Source organism: Chlorocebus sabaeus, chromosome 3 (genome assembly GCF_047675955.1).
Source record: "Chlorocebus sabaeus isolate Y175 chromosome 3, mChlSab1.0.hap1, whole genome shotgun sequence".
In the NCBI taxonomy this organism is placed as follows: domain Eukaryota; kingdom Metazoa; phylum Chordata; class Mammalia; order Primates; family Cercopithecidae; genus Chlorocebus; species Chlorocebus sabaeus.
In genome coordinates this window covers 55,788,262-55,809,337 of record NC_132906.1, presented here as the reverse complement: position 1 = coordinate 55,809,337, position 21,076 = coordinate 55,788,262, and the positions used below count along the sequence as shown (strand labels likewise).

General features: G+C 38.2%; 1 protein-coding gene across 6 annotated transcripts in view; it reads left to right on the top strand.

Annotated features, from left to right (window-relative positions):
• The window catches only part of KLF12 (KLF transcription factor 12), a 460,616-nt gene extending 439,565 nt beyond the window's left edge, over window positions 1–21,051 (top strand). For all 6 annotated transcript variants that reach the window (XM_038007736.2, XM_073014388.1, XM_073014391.1 and 3 more), the window contains one exon: window positions 11,460–21,051. In XM_038007736.2, coding sequence (XP_037863664.1) covers window positions 11,460–11,641 — 182 coding nt within the window. In that variant the 3' untranslated portion in view covers window positions 11,642–21,051. The remainder of the gene's footprint in view (window positions 1–11,459) is intronic.
• Window positions 21,052–21,076: the final 25 nt, after the last annotated feature.

Here is a 21,076-nt window from a genome sequence, read left to right as displayed (position 1 = left end):
TTTTCTTTTTTACCTTTGAACACAAACATAGCTCTTCTAGTGCCTTACATATTCTCATCACACGTCTCCCTGGAAGGGAGCAAGATTAGGGCACGTGAACACGGGCAGGTATTAGGAAAGCAGTAGAGCTGGGGTTGAAACTCTGGTTTCTCTCAAACCTATGCTTGTCCTTACATCTGGTCTCAGACTAGTTTGCTGATAACCTACGAGCCTTCTCTCTTCACTGGAACGATGCTCCTATGCATGTCTACCCAGCAGTACCTACCCGTTCAGCATCGACCCTTCAGGGATGGTAAAGTAATGAGAGAGCAAGAGACTTTAATCTGTTGTTAAGGCTTTAATTAACATAGGCTGGTCTCTCTCCGTAATCTACTAAAATTTTGTTAGAAGCCAGTGAGAAGATGTGGGCCAAAAGCATTAATCATTAAATAAAATTAAATAGACTGCTCTGGAGTGCTTGTTTGGCACACAGCTCTTTGAATGTAATGGTGTCATGTACAAATGAAGACAGCAAGGAGTCCTAAATCTGGTGGGAGAGACGGCCTCATTCACACATATCCAGCATGTAAAATAATACGGAATAGGAAAGTCTCGAGTGAGCTCTATGCCAGTTGCTACAGCAGCACTGAAGGGGTCATTCGTCCTGACTAGGGGGATGCAGCAAGCATCACCTGCCTGTGCAGGCAAGCATGTTTCAGTGCCACCTCCAACAAGGAAAACAAAAAATTTGGATTGGTAACAAAATGTTTTGCAGGTGTAGCACTTATTTTCGTTAATGGGGAAGGGAGTCATTTTAACCTATCATGGAGATTTACTGTTTAGAGACATATGCTTAAGATTTCCAATGATTAGAATGTAGACAACCATTCTGTACATAGTTGATCAAATTTTGTTTTAAAAGTTTTACCTTATTTTTATTTAAAAAATAAGTTGATCTTTTTTCCTATATTTAGAAAAGACTTCCAAACCTATCAATTATTATTTTTATTTGAAAAAAGTTGATCTTTTTTCCTATGTTTAGAAAAGACTTCTAAACCTATCCATTGTTACCTCATTTAAATAAATAAATTACTAAATGAGTTGTGTTTCATAATTCTGTTTGTTAGCACATAAATTATCAATGATGGTACAAAGTTAAATATGCCATGGGATTTTTTTTTTTTTTTTTCTGAGATGGAGTCTCGCTCTGTCGCCAAGCTGGAGGAGTACAGTGGCATGATCTCGGCTCACTGCAACCTCCGCCTCCTGGGTTCAAGCGATTCTCCTGCCTCAGCCTCCCAAGTGGCTGGGACTACAGGTGCTTGCCACCACGCCCAGCTAATTTTTGTATTTTTAGTAGAGATGGGGTTTCACCATGTTGGACAGGATGGTCTCGATCTCATGACTTCGTGATTCACCTGCCTTGACCTCCCAAAGTGCTGGGATTACAGGCGTGAGCCACCGCGCTCGGCCTCCATGGGATCTTTATAGTGTCTTCGTGACATCATTCTCCTTCCTTTGCTTCTGGCTTTATTTTATCCGTACATCCATCAAAGCTGGGTCATATAAAAGGTATGGAATATAGTATCTTCAGTCTTTCTACTTTCTCTCGTTCTGCCTAAGAATAACTGGATTTGAGTGTTGGTCATCTTATCCTAAATGGTAAAATTAATTGCTACTAATATAAAATTTGTGGTTTTAATGGAATTATTAAAGACAATAAGAAATTGTATTTTGATAGAATATAAATTCATCATTAAAGAATATGTAAAAATAGGGTTGGGCACATTGGCTTACACCTGTAATCCCAGCATTTTGGGAGGCTGAGGTGGGAGGATCACCTGAGGTCAGGACTTCTAGAACAGCCTGGCCAACATAGCAAAATCCATCTCTACTAAAATTACAGAAATTATCTGGGCGTGGTGGCATACCCCTGTAGTACCAGCTACTCGGGAGTCTGAGGCAAGAGACTCGCTTCAACCTGGGAGGCAGAGATTGCAGTGAGCTGAGATCATTCCACTGTGCTCCAGCCTAGGTGACAGAGCAAGACTCCCATCTCATAAATAAATAAATAAATAAATAAATAAATAAAATGTTGATTCATAATGCTTGTGATAATTCAATTAAAAATCTCCATAACCAAGAATAATAGAATTGTAAGAAATATATTTTAAATGTTAAAATAATGCTCATTTGAGCAACAAAATGCAAGGCTCAGTCACATGTTACTAATTTTAGAGGTTTAAAACAAAATATTTGTTTGCAGACTAGAACTGCAAGTGGCACTAGTGTTAAATGATACCTCACAAATATATTTTTCTTTTCAAAAGTATGTATTCTAATTCATTAGACAAGAAAACATTATAGAATAGATAGAATGTAAACAGTATATTCTCTTTGTCTCACAAAAATAGATTACTCTTTTGTTGACTCTCCTATGTTCTATTTTTAAAAGAACAAAGTATTTAAATTAAAGCAGTTTCACTCGTTTGATCAATAAGTCTTTATTAGCACACAGCACTAATGTGTTAGTCCCTGGAGATACAGTGGTGAGAAGGCTCAAAGCCATCCTCAGTGTGGCACTGCTGAGTGGGACAGAGAGGAAAACCTTCAATCACAGTGTGGTGGGAAGAGAGTGTCTCGGGGTACTATGGGGCCAAGTGGCATGATCAGATTATCTTTCAAAAAGTTTTCTTTATGTACAGCATGGACAATAAATTGGTGTGCCTAGGAGGCAAGACAGAGAAACAGAATCATTAGAAACTGGTCTTGGTAAAAGGTGGAAAGGACCTAAAGCAAGGTAGACCACCACTGTGGGGATAAACTGGGAAGACTGCTGGATAGATTTTGGAAGGCAGAACTGGCAGATGTAATTATTAGAGCAGGGCAGGCAGGGAATCACACAGAGGGAAGAGTCCCAGAAATCTCTCCAACTGGAGACATTGATGATTTTGTACCTGAGTAGATGGAGTTATCATTTTTCCAGATAGCAAAACCAGAAGAGGAACATGTTTAGGTGGTAAATGCTGGGAAGTTTTGGTCGTGTTGAAGATGCTTTCAGACCGCCAATTGGAAATGTCCTGTCTCCCTCTCTGGCACTTAGGAGAGAGACTGAGGTATAGCTACTTAGGAGCCTTTCCCTTATAGGTTGTATTGGAAGCTGTATGAGCCAAGAGGAACATCTGCCAGGTTAGAACTTAAGTCAAAATCTTGGGAAACATTTATGTGACAGGTAAAGGAAGAGGTCTCTGCAAAAGAAACAGAGGAAAAAGTAACCAGTCACATAGGAAAAGAAAGGTCACTACATAGAAATGGAAACTCAGAACAGCCAAATAAAATATTGTCTTTTGACCTTGAACTTTTTACTTACACTGAAGTTCACTTTTAATGTGGGATATTTTAGTTCATTGATATTGGATTTCTGAGTGAGAAGGGCTAGCCTGTTTTTGTTAATACCATTGCCTGTCCTGTGAGTAGTAGCTCACATTTGCAGTCTCCATGCCCAATTCTGACCAGATATCCTGGTTTATGACAGCACTAATTTAAAATGTTGAGAGGCAGGGTGAGTGGTAATTGAGACACCTGCTAACTGGGTGATGACACTGGATGAAGTGGGGTTAGTTATTGTAACGACTTCATTAAGAAGTTGTCCAAATTAAATGAGGTAACATCCATAAAGCTCTTAGAGCAAAATATGGTACATGGAAAGTACTATATGCTTAAGCAAATATAATTTTTATCAACGATACTTATTAGAGAATATGCAGTATTATTTAGAGGAGGAAAGAAGGAACCCACTTGGTCTTCATAATACCTAATGAAAAAGATAGTCAATTAATTCAATCCAGGCAATTCAGTAGAATGGAGACTGGCATATTGATTACTTATTTGATTGAATTGACAGGACCAAATGGATATTATATAATAGATTGGTCTGCTTGGCCTATAAAGTGGCTTTATAGTTTAAAATGTTAAGAAAATCAGCATAAGGATTGGCGTCCACGTACCCCAAAACCATAATTAATTGCTGAAAAAAACAGCAAACAGGATCTATTTTTAACTTTATATTATTTATATTTCTTTATAAAAACAGATATACCTTGAATTTTGTAAATATAAAATATCCTTTACTGAGTGGGTACTATTTGCCAGGTATGTAGTGTGTGTATTTTTGAGTTTCACAACAGTGCTGTAGGAGTAAATGGTGTTCCTATTTTACAGATGAGGAAACTGGGAAGCTTTCAGAAAGCTTAATTTTTTGGCCTTGGATCGATTTCATATAGGTGACTAAGCCTGCATATGGCTGTGTGCTCTTTCAGATTTCAAAACCTGTGGTATTTTATGCTGCCTTAACCTATGAAGAGGTATAGCCGCCTGGTCTATCTGTAGACAAGTCAGGAGCCTTGTAATCTCAGCTCTTTCCTGGCCTCTAGGTTTCAGTTTCCTCGTCTTGAAAGTACCTAATTTCCTTCCAGATCTAAATTCTGTGAACTTTCATGAACTAATGTAACAGAAACCAGAAGACAAGATAGGAATCTTGATTCTGGTTTTTTTCCTCATATGCAAATACCATTCCTCAAGTGAAACAGATTGTCACAGCAAATACGTTGAGCCTTGAATGTAATGAAGCTCATTTGTCAGTGTCTGGGGCCCCGTAACTTTATAAAAGTTAAACAGGGACACGTTTCAGAAATGCACTTCTGAACCTAAGAAAATGCCTGTGCTTCCTGTTGCAAAAGGTGTTCCTTTTCAGTTGCTTGAGAAAATAATAGAGAGGCTGATGAGAATATGGGTGTTTTGTTTAACACAGGCTTTTTCAAACTGCACATTCCTCTTATGTGCGTTGCTCACATGTCATTTTAATATGAAAGGGCACCTGTCTTTTGTCTCAGTACACATTTACCTTTCAGCATTTCAGATGGTGAAATGGGAGGTACCTGAAAAAGTTATTTTTGTTTGGTGGGTTTTGGGAATTCATTCAATACCTGGTGTTTTCTTTAGACTTTATTCTGCCTTCTGCTGGGTAAATGTCATGGAAATGCACTTAGTGACTCTTAATCCTTTTCTTTAACCAAAATTGAAAGAGACAGTCGTTTTCATAACAAATCAGTTAGTTATTTCAAGGAAGAAAAAAAACCTGATGTGAGTTTTTATTTTCCCAGAACACTTATTCTATTTATATAATACCTACATTTTTATATGCTGCATATGCATACATAGTTGTATTTAACATGAACTCCGCACTGGAGTTAAAGAGTTTTTAGGATGAACAATAACAACCACACCTCCCTCACCCTTTTTTTTTTTTTTTTTTTTTTTTTTGGTATGTTGTGTTTTTTTAACATTTAGAGGACTATTTCACTTTAAAAAATAGATGCGCTTCTTATTAGTGTTGGTTAACTTGTTTCTTTTTCAGAAATTTTTCTACTTTAGTCCAGGTTTTTCACAGAACTGGAGAAGCACAGATTGTGCTGAAAATGGTCATACTCTTTTTTTAAAAATACAAAAGCTGGAAACGGCCTAAGGATTTATCATGGGACATAGAGACCATCCCTTCAGAATTGAAGACCTAGAAGTTAATAAACTATACACCAAGCACTGGCATGGGATCACCCAGCTAGACACCTGCTACCCAACTAGTGTCCTTTGATTTTTTTCTTTACATCAAAAATGTAATATCTCAACTTAAGAAAAAATTAAGATTTATTGGCAAAGAAATGCACAATACCTTTTTCTGTAAGTTTGCTATTTCATAGATTTAATACAAGAAACCAAAATCAAAGATGATCAAATCAAAGTGAAGTCAAAACTTTAGATTATTCAGAAAAATATTAAACACATTTTTAAAGACTCTTGTCAAAAGGGATTAACTGTGTACTTGTGAGTTAGACAAAAGGAGCAAAGAAGGTAGGTAGGCTATTTTTATTTTTAGCTTATTTCCAGAGAAAACAGTTTTGAATAACACATTAGCACATTCCTCTTATGTGTGTTGCAGAATTCACGTAATTTGAGGAATTCTAATTTAAATGAATTTAAGGGAAATGCATTATTTCTAAAGAAATTAATAGAAATCAAGTTTCTGATCACCATTGTTCAACCTGATGCAGAGTCGCCCAGGTGCAGCAGCAGCCGCCCAGGCCCTGGTAGGGGTCTGACTCCATTTATTGTCCCAGCCAACTCTTTCCATAGAAACATTTTCATGGAAAATTCACCATTCTGTCCCTGCTGCTGACTTTTTTAAAATTAAATTTAGCTTTCTATTTTCTAGCAAGTTTTTAAAGGAAAGAAGACAAAAAGGACAATTCTGTTCTTTATTATATCCTTTCAGGGCTCATTTACACATACTACTGGATATCTTACAAACTTAATTATCATTCTAATTAGTTTTTTACTCTCATCATGAAGTTAGTTTCTGCTTTCTTAATGTGTTTATAAGATTGTGCGCTTTAAATTGCTTCAAAGCACAAGCGTAAGATACAGTGTGCCGTTAAAACACAATGCAGTAGCTACTCAAATTTTTGGTATCCATTTCTAAAATTTGACTAGTCTAAGGAGAGCACTTACAGACTTTCTTTCCGGTTTTTTTTTTTAAATGAAATACTAGGCACTGGGTGCATATAATGAAAACATAGGTCTCTTTTGAGCTCTCTGGCTGGGCACAGTAGCCATCTTCTCTTCCCCTACCCCCATATATCAGCCTCTAATTTTGAGGAGAGAGTTGAAGATCTTGTTTTCTTTTTTTTTCAGGCATGGTGAGAGAATGCTTAAATTCCAGTTTCATTAATGGGGCAATGGGAGCAAAGAATATTATGCATAAGATTTGTGGGGGGATCATAAAAGTACCTGTTTTTATAAGGATAATTTTATCACTTAGATAATTGAATTTGCTGTTTTCTGGTATACTTTCTTCCCCCTCCCCCCATAGGGAAGGTTTGCATTCCTTATTGTATGTCTTCATTAGTTACTTAGCCCCAAGTAGCTTATAAATTTTTATTTCTTTATTATTTTTTCTTTTTAATTTTTATATATATATATATTTTTTTTTTTTTTTTTTTTTTTTTTTTTTGAGACAGAATCTTGCTCTGTCACCCAGGCTGGAGTGCAGTAGCATGATTTCAGCTCACTGCAATCTCCGCCTCCTGGGTTCAAGGGATTCTCGTGCCTCAGCCCCCCAAGTAGTTGGGACTAGAGATGCAAGCCACCACACCCAGCTGATTTATTTATTTGATAGAGATAAGGTTTTGCTATATTTCCCAGACTAGTCTTGAACTCCTGGCCTCAAGCAATCGATCCTCTCACCTCAGCCTCCCTAAGTGCTGGGATTACTGCCATGAAACACTGCATCTGGCCTAGCTTATAATTTATATATCATTTTTATTGATTTTATTCATGGAGTAGGGAAGTATCTGCCTCTTGTATTTCTGAGGCCTCTTCCGTTGCTTTTCATGATTGTTTAGTACACTTGATCACACTTCACTTGCACGGTTTCCCCACTCTACATTTGTGGGCTCAGACAAACCCTTGCTCTACCAGGTGCTATTTTCCCTGCTGCTTCTGCCTTTAAAATAGCCACCTTAGAAACAATTCCAAACATCTCAGCTTCTACTTTCTGATCCTTCTCATGTTGTAACTGCACTTCCCAGACTCAATAGGAGGGTAACTCATTTGTGTTCATAGTCGCTATTTTAACACAACTATATTTAAAGGAGCTGGAGATGGGGTGGGGCGCCATCATTATGTAGAATCCTTACTTTTGGTTACCAGGTGAAGTATAGAGAGGCACTCCTGAACTTCAGGCCATGTGACTTTCACCCTCATAGGTGAGGTTATTGTACTTTATTTATGAGCAGAAGATTCTGAGGGTATTTTTAGGTCTGATTGAGTTGAGTGAGCCTTTTTCAATTTTTTTTTTTTAATTTTCATTTTTTTAAAGTATTTATTTTTGTAATTTGGAGGTGGGGTCTTGCTCGGTCACACAGGCTGGAGTGCAGTTGCATGATCATAGCTCATCTGTAGACTGGAAGTCTTGGTCTCAAGCAGTCTTTCACCTCAGCTTCCCAAATCGCTGGGGCTTCAGGTGTGAGCCACTGCACCTGGCTACGTTTTTTTATTTTTATTTTTTTTAGAGATTGCAGGGACAGGGGTCTCACTGTATTGCCCAGGATGGTCTCGAACTACTGGCCTCAAGTGGGATCTTCCTGCCTCAGCTTCCCAAGTAGCTGGGATTATAGGCCTGAGCCACTGTCCTCAGTGGGCGAGTCTTTTAACAGGGTCACTCATTTCCTATTGCCCAGAAATCAGTTTGAAGTTTTTGAAATATCATGTGTGTTTATTACTGAGAGGACTGTTAGAATTTGAATCAGGGATCCTAATTTGAGATTAAGTGATTGAACTGTAACTAAAACATTCCATCACCCACCCATTTCAAACTCCCTATGTGTAATATATAACCCCAGTTCAACAAGCTAACATATTCATGAAGCTTACCAAAAGCAGAGATGGCCATCTCTTATAATCAGGGGTTGGCAAACCCTTTCCATAGAGGACTGGATAGTAAAGGTCTTAGGCATTGAAGGCAAAAGTACGGACCACAGCTTACTAACCCCTGCTCTAGATTTTCAAGTGGAAAGGACATAACTACCATTATTAAATAGCCAACGTGAAAATAAAAGTATGACTGGTATCATTTTAAGGAAAAAACTAGAGAATTTTAAGTGACTAAATTGGAAGTACAAAAAAAGCTAGACAGTACCTGAGGTATAAATCGTCTCTACCTTGGTACCAACCTCTCACATCCTTGTTAAGATGAGCCTGGAAGTTCTTGTCTACCTCTCCTCCCCAGGTGCACCCCTGTTACAGAGCCCCTTCCTCCACTATCTGGAATGTCCAGGGCAGGATCCAACAGCTTATCTTTTCTTTTCTTTCCCCCTCCCCTCCTCCTTCCTCTTCCCCCTCTCTCTTTTCTCTCTTCTCTCTCTTTCTTTCTTTCTTTCGGGGTTGTACTCTGCCACGCAGACTGGAAGGCAGTAACACAGTCATAGCTCACTGTGGCCTGGACTCAAGCAATTCTTCTGCCTCAGCCTCCCCAGTAGCTAGAACTACAGGTGCATGCCACTGAACCTGGCTTATTAAAAAAAATAAATAAATTTCTGGAGAGACAGGATGTCACTTTGTTGCCCAGGCTGATCTTGAACTCCTGGCCTGAAGTGATTCTCCCACCTCGGCCTCCCAAAGTGCTGGGATTACTGCCGTAAACAACCACACCCAGCCAGTTTATCTAATCCCATGTGCCACTTCCTGACCCAGAGAGAAACACATCCTCCTACTACACAACTGAGCAATGCTCATCTCCAGTGAAGATGAAATTTTATTGTTTTCTTTCTAGGCCTTCCACTCTCTCTAGCTGGTTCCATAGCAACACAGGAAATAGCTAAGAAATGGCTGTCAGTGACCAACATCGAACTAGCTCAGCTCAGTGTACCAAAGATGGATGTATTTTTGAAAAGATGAATTATATCAAGCTCAGCTTATTAGAATCCATGCTCATAGTATAAATTTCAAAAACATGTAGACATGACATGTAACACATAAAAGCATGTAGGTAATAATATATACTATATAGTAGACCTCCAATCTTTTTCAGTTAGGAGTTTTGCTGATTTTTGTTTAATTTCTGTCAAACTTTGGTCGGTACACATATGCAAATACAGTTTTGTCTCCATGGGACAACCACAGTGAATCAGAAGTTGAGGTTTGGTGTCAATCCAGGCAGTAGGCTTTTTCTTAAAAGGAGCCCTTTCAGAAAAACCTAGAGCAACCTGGGGCCACAATTAGTGCATAAGTATTTCTAGATTTAACAGGCCTGAACTATTCACTCTCTTCTGAAAGGGCTGCTTGATCCTGTAAGAATCCACATAGACAGCATTGATTTAACAGTTGAATGAAAAATGTTGGGTCCAGTTTGGTCTAGTTTTCCCACGTAGGCATTACCTGCACATCTCATTTACAAGGTCCTGTAGTTTCCCGTATATGTTCCTATGTGTGTGTATTTGTGTGTGTATGTTGCAGTTTTATTAACACATTCAAGTACTTGCTTGGCAGCTATTCTAGGCTCCAGCGATAGTGAAATAGTAGAGGCAGAGTAGTCCCAGATCTCCAAGTATTCGCAAACTGGTAGAGAAGGGCGTCTAAATGAAATCTTTATGGTATATTGTGATAGGTGATGTCATAGAAATAGGAAGTGAATAATTTCAGAGTACCTAAGAAAGTGACACTAACTCTGTCTGAAGATGTGACAACATTTAGATGGGGTAAGAATTATCCATTCCACTGTAAAATAGTGAAAAGTGCTGGATTGAGAGCCATGCAATCTTTTTACTGACTTTGAGTAATGTTACTACCTTAAGCCTCAGTTTTCTCATCTGTAAAGTGGTGTCAACAATACTCACTTTGTAGCTTCATGCATGGGGAACAGCAGATAGCTCCCTTCCCTATCTTAGACTCTTTTCACCAGAGGCCATGTGTGGCCAAGAAGCACATTGTAGACAGTTGGGTGTAAGGGGCAGAAGAGATCAGTTTTTGTGGGGTCGCATGGGGACAGGCCTCCCATTCTGAATGAGAGCCAGGAAAACAGCACACCTGGGTCAACTATTGTCCCACTCCCACTGGGAGCTCATTTGGACAATGGCTAGTGTATCTTTTCCCAGCACAGCCTTTGCATATTTTACTGTCCTTACAAGTTGACTGAGGGACCCGGTCAAATTACATACTTCTTCAGACAGCTTTTCTCTGTGAATTTTAGCTCTAGGACCAACGTGATGATTTCTCAGGGCTTACCCTGATTCTTAAGTCCTGAAAAATGTATTTAAACTTTATTAAGGCATCTAGGATTTTCCCCCAAAGAACAAGCAAAAAGTAGGTGTCTATGAACAATATGTACTTAATACCTGATATCTAGGGGTAGTAGAGTACATTATTGTTCAGTAAAATTTTGTGTATATTCTTGGACATTGTGTTTTAAAATAGCCTTAAGCCATCTAAGTGATTTACAGTTGTTGGAGGGAAGGGTGGTGGGGGGATGTTGAAACAAAGTATAACTGATTGACCATAAGAATTCTTTGTGACTTTCAGCCTTAAAATCAAATCAAACTGGGTAAAGCTTTAATGATTTCTTTTTAGTCTACTAGTGGTGATATATCCAGTGGCAGTTAATCCATGTCTTTTGATATGTTGATGGCAAAGTCATAAAGGAGGACACCAGTGTTAACTAGCTTGCCAGGTTGTCACAGCAGGCAAGACGAGATTGAAACCCTCACCTGTCTGAGCCAGACCGCTGGTGGGATGGTAAGGTTTCCCGACAAAGATTTACCAACTGAAAAATTCATTGAGAACACAAGTTTCCCAAAATAGAGTATCGGCCTGGTTGTTATGGTAAAGGGATGGATGGAGCACCAAAGCTTGTGTTCCTTTGTTTCTTCCAGGAGAGAAACCCTACAAGTGTACCTGGGAAGGCTGCACCTGGAAGTTCGCTCGTTCGGATGAACTGACAAGGCATTACCGCAAACACACGGGAGTGAAGCCATTCAAGTGCGCGGACTGTGATCGCAGCTTTTCCCGGTCAGATCATTTGGCCCTGCACCGCCGGAGGCATATGCTGGTGTGAGGAATGCTACCTGTCCAGCTGAGCGTAAGAGCTGGATCTCTTAGCGGCACCCAATTCAGCAGGGCTGAATCCCCTTCACAGTGTTAACACAAAAGGGCATCACCATCCCACGATGTCTGAAACCAGAGGAGGAAAAGGAAGGCACACTTCTTTTGGTCTGAAGGTAACCCCCATCCTGACTGCACGAGAACCGTCTTTACGCGGGCCTGGGAGCTCAGTGACATAAATGTTGAAGAGACAGGCATTGTTTTCCGTGCTGTGTCCTCTGCCATTTAAAGATGTTTGTAGCTTGTACATTTTCTGAGCTGTCAGACATTTTGTTATTGATACCTTAAAGGTCACCTACCACAAATTGATGGCTAGAGCAAGACCTTTTAAATTTGGATGAATCTCCCATCATCCCACCCCTTAACCCCTTTTTACAGAAATTTTAGTTACGATCTGAGTAAGCTAGAACACACATCCAATCTGTTACCAGCAAGCAGCATGAAAGTAGAAATGAAGAAGCAGATGGAGAGGTCCCATTACCTGCAAAGAAAGGGCACTCAGGCAGCCCTTTGCAATCGCGATGGCGGCCACTAGATATCACTCGCAACTTGTCATTCTGCCATGCCCTGAAGAAAACCAACATTGAATCTTTCATTTGTTTGTCGTTGATTGTTTTTGTTTTGTTTTGATTCTGTTTTGTTCATCTGTTCGAGCAGAGGGGCAGTCGAAGTCTCGTCCTGGTCTCTGCCCTGGCATGGACTGGCACAGGTGTTCTGTAGTTGAATAGGAAGAGCCTGTCTAAAAAACTACTGCCCCACTTCAAATTGCAGTGTTCTGTCACCTAGGCATCATCTCTTCCTGCCCCTAGTATTTGATTACAAGGAACCAGGGGGAAAAAAACTGTCTTAGACACACTGGCACCAAGGTAAGAGGTGGGGCTGCCCAGGCAAAGTCAGTGAACATGAAAAATCAGACAAAGCAGAGATGGAAATAATGCGCCTCTTGAGGAGAAAAGCAATAATGAATAAAAGGACTTTCCTACAATAACTTCACTGAGGACTCACGTTACCAATTTTCATACTTACTAAAGGGATTGTAAAAAACACCCCAGCATTTTAGATGTCTTGGTTCCATTTACAGCACTGAGGTAATCTTTCTGCTGTTTGTTGTCCAGCTTGGTTGAGTACCACAATTAAAGATTATGCTCCCCTTTTCTTGTTTGAAAACAGTTATTTGGTGACTAGAAAGGCAAGGGAGGCATAGCCGGGAATTAACTCTTCGGTTAATGGGTCAGTTCTCCTTGGAACTGAATCAGTGGACAGAGAATGCTTCCCATAGAAAGCCCGACATGGTGCTAGTTTCCTCTCTTGGAGAGCCAAGGATAAGTGACTCTCCAATAGGTTCTTCTATACAGATTTCATTTTCTAAATTGTATCAGGACCCAGGTGTCCTGCACTGGCATCTGCAGGGATATTGAACCCACTCATCCTGTGCGGAGGATGAGAGGAAGGTGTTAGTTCCATCAGCCCCTAAAATTATGAACCTTTTTGCAACTAGCAAAATATACAGTAAACAAGCAATATATCACCAACAAGCATTCTTTCAGAAAAATTACCATATTGTGTCCCCACTACAAGCTGGGCTTTTTTCCAGCTTTCTGTGGCTGAGGGGCTTGGTGAGATTTTTGTTGTTGTTATTGTTGTTGTTGCTAGAATTTTTTATAGCTTAGATATAAAAGGTCTCCAACAAAGACCTTTGCAATATATTTTAATTACAAACACTTGATTTTGGGAATTGCACATATTAACCTCACAATATTACTAGCTCATTTTTAAATGTCTGGACATTCTGAAATAATTTCCGGTTACAGAATTATCCTTTTTAGGATCATCTTCTAATTCAGATAATCTTATTCTGATGAAGCGAGAACTATGAACATTGAAACAAGGACAATTTGTGTTGGATGGTATTCAAAGGAATTTTTTAAAACATTAAGCAACAGTGTAATGATTTTCAGGTCAAATTATGGCTTCACAAATATGTGCTCTATATTGTCTGCCAGGTCTCAAAAATTCATCAGGCAATTTCCCTCCAACAAGGGCTGCAGTTCTAGTGATAAATAGCATCTTGAGCTACACAATCTACTACTCATCAACCAGTGGGTTTTTTACCACCTGGAAAGTTTTTTTTGTACTATATGCAACTCCTACTTCACATTGCCTGTGACCATTCAGAATAGAAAAAGGTCTCTTGATGCATCCCAGCGTTGGTTACTAGTCAGTGACAGAGAACACAGAGAGGGACAAACACAGCCATGAATCCCCTGGCACTAGTACCAGCACCTAGTTGGCAAGTAGTCAGTGCATCCCTCAAGTGAAGTGTAGATTTGCATTTAGTCCTGCTTGCTCTCATAAGAAGAGCCAGTTCTTTTCTCTGCTGAAAGATGTCTTGAGAGTATTACAGGTAGACTTGGTTTTTAGAATTCATAAAACTGACAGGCAGGGTAAGCTTCCTTCCTGAGTGACAGCTTGGTTTAAATTTAGCACAGAACTAAATGAGTTGCACTTTTCTAATAACATAGGATGGATTTGGGGAAGGGAACATTTTTCCTTATCCTCTGAAAGTGGAAACCAAACTGAGATGGTAAGTTAACTGATAAAACCTGTCAGCATTCCATCATTTTCACCTTTTGACATATCAGTACTTCTAAGAAGGGATCTAAGCACAATTAAGTGAATGAGTCCCTGGTCTAGCCTCAGGAACTGAAACTTCTTTGGGGCTTGTCTTGAGATATGGCAAATTCTCTAAAAGTATTTCCCCATGGAAAGGAAAAAGTGGTTTGGGACAGAAAGAAATGGAATGTCTTCAGTCATGGAAAAGCCTCCATTTCATCTCATGTCCAGTTCTAGCCTCTTTCAAAAAGCACAGTGCATCGTGAGCAACAGAAAAGCAGTAGAATCCTAAAGGACTTATCGGTTGTTCCATAACTAGAAGCATTCTTTGATTTTAAATTTGAAGCTGTTCAGTTTGCAGCTGGGGATATGTGCACGGTTGGGAACTTATACACATAGAGCCGTTAACAGCTTAAGCAGCTGCAGTAGACCTGATTTTCTGTTTGCAGTATAGGGATTGATTTCAAGGGAGTTACAGTATTTGAAAAGTTATGACGTTCAGCCTTTGAAGTTTTAAGAATCCCTTTTCCTGCTCTGATCTTAAGTTGTTTGGAAAAAGATTCATGCTTCTGCATCCACCTCTGCCCTCATTCTGTCAATTGTGTGTGGACTCTGAGAAGCCTGCTTGATAACTTGTCTTAAGTTCTATTAAGGCAGTTAGACTGAGATTTCTAATAACTTTACCATAAAGATTATACTTCTGCCTGGCATCATTTCTCCAAAACACTATAGAACATTTGTTTTCAAAAGCAGTTGAGTAACAACAACATACACCACACTTTTTTTAAAAATGAGCACTTTTCATTCACTTGAAAGCTTAAGTGGGCAAAAGGAAGATGATTGTCAGGAGAAGAACTTACAAAATGCTACAGTGTTTACAAATGCCAGTTCCAGGTGATTAAAGAGGCCATTTTCATTATGGTTCAAATTTGGAATAGTTTATGCAAAGATTGCGTTCATTTTTTACAATTCTTTTTAACTTTAAATTGCCATTTGTGTTTTAAACATAATTCTGCACTTTGAAATCAGTTCATTAGAATGATAACATTTATATGGATAAAGATGCAGTATTCCTTATTCTGTACTTGATTTATTATAGTTACCAAAGCTGCAACTGAATAAATCTGGTGAGGTGAGGCCTTCAAATGTATTAATACGCCTTTGTTATGTTGTTATGACTGCTTAGAAATGTAGCCATGATGTTGTTCTAACGGTGTCTTAACATTTATAGTGAGGATTGACAGAAATTAAGCAGTGTTGAGAATACCAGCATCCATGTTACAGTCTGCGTATAAGGGACTGAATGTGAGGTAACTCTTAGGAATCATAATAGGCCCAGAAAGCCTTAATATTCATAGTTCATAATCCAGTCTCAGATTTTGCTCTTCAATGTTGCCTGTAAACTTAGCAGGTAAATGTATTCTAGTATAAAACATCATTGACCAAATCTCTCCCTTTAGTTTTTCTGAGGTAGTGCATCCCATTAAAAAAGTCTCTTCAGTTTGTTTTGGCTTTAGTTTAGAAAGGGGTTTGGTAAGTCATGTCTTCCATATGACATTTCTGCTCATCCCCACACTGCCTTCCATTAACCTGTACAGACAGCGCCAACACATGCACATGTGTGTACACAACTGTATATGCAGCAGCCAGTGGGCTAACAAATATCAACAAAGAACTTTTTTAAAAAGAATTTGTAATAATCCATGCTGTCTAGAAATGTGAGTTACTTACCTTATTAGGAAACCAGCTTATAATACTATATATGACTCTGCCTGCATTTTATAGTTAAGAAATGTACATAAAAATTGCTATATTTTCACAGTTTCATTATAGAGTAATGTCTGTTTAGTAACCCATGTCCATTGATACTTTAAATATGCTAATTACTGAGCAATTGCAATAGAAATCCAGATTTTCATAAGAAAATGAAATAGAAGGATACTGCATCTTTAAAAAATAGAGTGAAGATATTTTACTGTATTCGTAACATATGTGATAGTGGAAAAAGTATTTTCAAACTCACAAATTTTACAGAGGTTGTAAATAGTTTGATGAAGTATGTTGGGAAAAGAGCTTCTAGTTTTCATCACAATAAAAAGAAAAATCTTGTTCAGATATGCCTTGTATATCTTACACACAGTGAGCAATATTGCCGTGGGAACTCTGTCCAACGTTGTCAGAGCATGTTCTTCGTGTTCTGTTCAAAATAGAGTGGCCACTTATCATGGTTTAGCCAGGATGGTTTAAAATATGATGAAGTCATTTTAAGTTGCAGACAACTGATTCCGAACTAGTAATGTCTTTTCCTGAAAAGGACAAAACAGCTGCACAGGATTTTGCTTGTACTAAAGAGGAGCATCTTACAGTTGTTCTCTTTTCTAAGTTATCTCCCTCCTCAACAGAGTGGTTCTTGATGAAACAATCATACAGGTGTTTATTCTTGTTTTATTCCAGGGAGACTGCTTTTAGGTATAACTACATGTTGACAAGATTAAGTGCTGTGGATATGGCCACATGTTAAATGAATCTATACTCGCAATAGAAATAAGCTAATGCCCATTTTCAGAAATAAATTAAATGCTGAAAGTGCCTGTCAGTAAACATTATGACCAATGAGATATTCCTATACTTTTACACAGCAATAATTCTTAATAAGACTGGGTTTTTTCCTGCACATGTGAACGCACACACACATACACACACACACAGAGAGTAAATACATGCACATAGTAAATCAAATCTGTTCACATGCCCACAAAAAAAGCTTTTATATCTTTCAAATATACTTAATCTTGTTTACATTAACATTTCTTAATTTGATCTTTCTAACTTGTAGAATATAAGAACACAAATCTGAACATTAAATTTATCTTCAATGAACACTATTGCATATGGTAGTTACAATTTCTGAATAAAAAGTTGACTGTCATTTGCCCCAAACTTATGAAACAGTATGTATGATTCAAAAAGTTTTGCTCAGTTAAAAACACCAATTTATTTAGAGCAAAAGACTGAAGGATATTTGTTTGCTTGTTCATTTTATCCAATCATACCAAACGCACAAATTCATCTTTACATTTCTTCATTCCCCTTTCCCCTAATATTTCCTATTATCATCTAAGAATCATTTTGGAAGGAATATTGGCAGAATCATTTCTCCCCAAAAAGTCTGTTGAAGTACTACTGACACTTAGTAAGCCTAGCCTTTAACCAATTTTGAAGTTAGTCCTAAAAATTACCAGATATACATTCAGAAGCTCACAGGTTTCTTTCCTGTAATTACTGTACTGCTAAAAGTGGAGTCATGGATAGAAATATGCAATGAGACTTATGTGAATAGACCATGAACCCTGGAAATTCTCCAACCCCGCCATCTCAGAGCACAAATTCACCCAAACAAGCTACTGAGGCTATCAGTAAAATTATACTCATGGAGAGTCACACATCGGGTAAGGGCAATTTTAAAAGTAGGACTGTGATTAAACATTCAGGCTTTAGACTTCCACGATGAACTCAGACCACAGGCCTCAAAAAACATCCACTGTTTTCTCCTCCCAATGTGAGAAAGAAGAGGGAGAAGGAAATGTACCAGGATGAGGGGGTAAAATAACCAATTGAGTGTCAAAGGAAAGCTACCGGGTTCCTTAATCTCACTGAAGTCAAGTCTTCTGACTGGGCTTCTTTCCATGTGTTGTCTGAAAAAAACTGAAGTACCGTGAAAGGTTACACATTCAGCAAACCATGAAAATAATAGCTATTCTTTATTAAACACTATGTGCCAAGCGATAGGCTAGGCAATTTTTAGATACGTTATCTCCAACCTGTACAACATTTCTACACTTTATGCATGGGAAACGAAGGCATGGGAAGTGTGGCTGAGTTGTTTGTGGATGGAGAAATAGTAAACGGCAGAGTAGGAAAGTGAAACCATCTATCTGTGACCTGGAGGTCTGCCTGTGTCTTTTCCACTCCACCACACTGCACGTGGGTTTCCCGAAACCACCTTCCCAGATTCCTGACTCTCAGTAATTTTATTATGGACAACATGCATGAGTAGTCATCATATTTTTCAAGCGAAATATCGGGACATGATACAACACATGACTTAACAATGGTACTGAATATTTGAAATCAGGCCTCTCCTGGAAAGTCATGCATGAAGGATCATTACAAACAAACAATAGCAACCAGTTGTCTCCCCGAACTTGTCATTTTTCTCATAAATGTCTGGCCTGGAGCTCCAAAATCATTCAAATACTTAGTAGCATTTTAGCCTGAGTACACTTTCTCAGTTCCTCAACTCTTTGTATGCCTTTCCACCAATATAGATGTTCTAGAATCTGCTTCAGATACATTTGAAATTTTCACCCCCATGCAACTAGTTATTAATATCAGAGCCCACTCTTGCAGTTGGTAATGGGGTGGCAATCAAACATTCAGATTATGATAAAGGAGAGATAATGGATAATTCTTTTTCAGAGTTCTCACTTAACAGCTCTGCGTTGGAATGTTTTAAATAGTCTTATAAATAATTTGTTTATAGTATTGTTGTTAGTTTAATTGAATTTTATGTAAGAAGCTGTCCAACATCAGAGAAATGAAATTCCTCGCGCTTTTCTGTGTAGAACAAGGTCTCTGACAGTATTGATTCATGGAAGTACTAATGGACTTAGAAAACATTAAGAGAATGTCATTTCTCATAGTGTTTCTGTTTCTGAAAATGAATCTCCTGAATTATGATCTTTCTCCCTGTTACTTGGCTGGGGAAAGAGATAAAAGTTGTATAAACAAATTCTCTTCCATGCTCAGAGCAAGTGTTCCATGTGCACAACCTGCTGCAGACTGGGGCTCTTCTCAGTTAATTGGGTTTCACAAGCAATAATTTCTCCACAACAAAAACCACAACTTGAAGTGAATTGAAAAGAGATGAATAGTGGAAACAGTCGCCTCAGTACTTTTTTTTTTCTGGATTTCATCTCTAGAAATTTGAAGTGTTTAAGACAAGAGTCCACCCTTTGTGCAAGGCAAGAACCAATGAATGGACTCCTTGTGTGAATTATTGCATCTTCCTCCAAAGCAGGTTCACCAAGACTTTCACAGAGATTCATTTTTGTTGAGAAGTAAGGGTCAATAGGAGGATAGAATTTGGATCCAAATCTAGTGATAAAAGTGTCCAAGCAATCAAAAAGTAAGATATTCTAGGGACATGCCAACATCTTCCCTTTCTGCTAAATTCATGCTCCAAAGATATGGCAAAAAAAAAAAAAAAACATAGAAAATTCTTTTGCCCTACTTGTGTTCTAGTTTTCCCATGGCAGAATTGTGTAATTACATCCAGACTATAGTGTATATTTTTTTCCTCAAACTTTATTACATTGGATGGATATTGTTGAACTGGGGCACTGGTGCCTATATTCAAGGCTCTTTCCTATCAACGTGTCTGTCCACGATTTGTTGTGTTTAAAACTTCATTTTGAAAAATCACTGTCCCCCTGTGGGATAGTGACTGTATTGTTTTGTTCATGTCTTTGTGGGACACATTGCATCACATGGCAAACCAACTCTCTGTGGATGTGAGATAAGTACTTATAAAACCAGCTTGAAAACATCGTCTTATGTATTATGTCATCCTGCATCATAATGCAATTATGTGTATCATAACATGCTCATTTAAAAAAAGAGAAACCAGCAAATTCATGTTTGTCCATAGAAGAATGTACTCAGAACTTTGTGTTGTGAAATGATGAGAACAGACCACCTTGAAGATACCCACCTGCCACTTAAAATGACTTAGTTATAATTAGTAGTAGTCTAGACGTTGTTCTTGGTGTGTGGGGGTCAATTCTAACGTCATGTTCTTTTGAATAAATCTCTCAGTCATATTTGAAAAAAAATACATGGGAATAAAGAAAAATATCATCTTTGGCCAAATCCAGCAGGCATCTTTTTTTTTTTTCCTTGACGTTTAACTCATTATACGTGGTAATTGGATCACAAGATCTTTCCGTGTAAAAATAACAAAAACATCCTTTAGTTTACAAAAGAGTTATTCTAGGCTTGAAGCCTCTGAACAGCAGATTGAATAGATGGGCTGCATCTGATTTGCTTTGTGGATGTAATTTTACAGAAGACTCTTGGGTCTCTGACCCTAGACAGTTAAGAGTGCCCAGAGGAGGTCCTACACATTAAAGGATAAAGCCCCCCAATGATGCTGGCAAGCAAATGCATTGAGTTCTTAAATCTTTATTTGGTTTTCTGTTCAGAATTTTAATTGCAAATGAATTTATTTCTCCAGTTTATCTAAAGACCTAATTTCCCAATAGTTTCCTCTGCATTTATATACTCTGTAGTGTTTAGGCAACCCCTGTTATAAGTTTATTAATATTATGTAAGTGTTGTTCTTGTATTTATGTATAGTGTATGTATTGTAAATATACTCAGAGCTTTTTTCCTTTTACTGTAAAATGGTGATTTTTTTTGCCCTATGATAATGTAAAGGGAGACCCTCCTAATGAGATTCTCTCAGAGGATGATTATTCCAGTCTATTCTCAGAGATTTAAATGAACAAGTGTTATTGTTTTTAATGGTGTCTCAGACATATTCTGTTGGTGCATTGCTTTTCTGTATTCAACTTTCCTATGAATTGAGCTGTGAACTGAAATAGAGTTTAAACCTTTAACTGTATGCATTTGTATAATTATCTGAATGAAGGCATGAAGGTTAAATAAAGCATTTTGTATGGAACAAAACTCCCTAACTGACTCAGACGCTTTG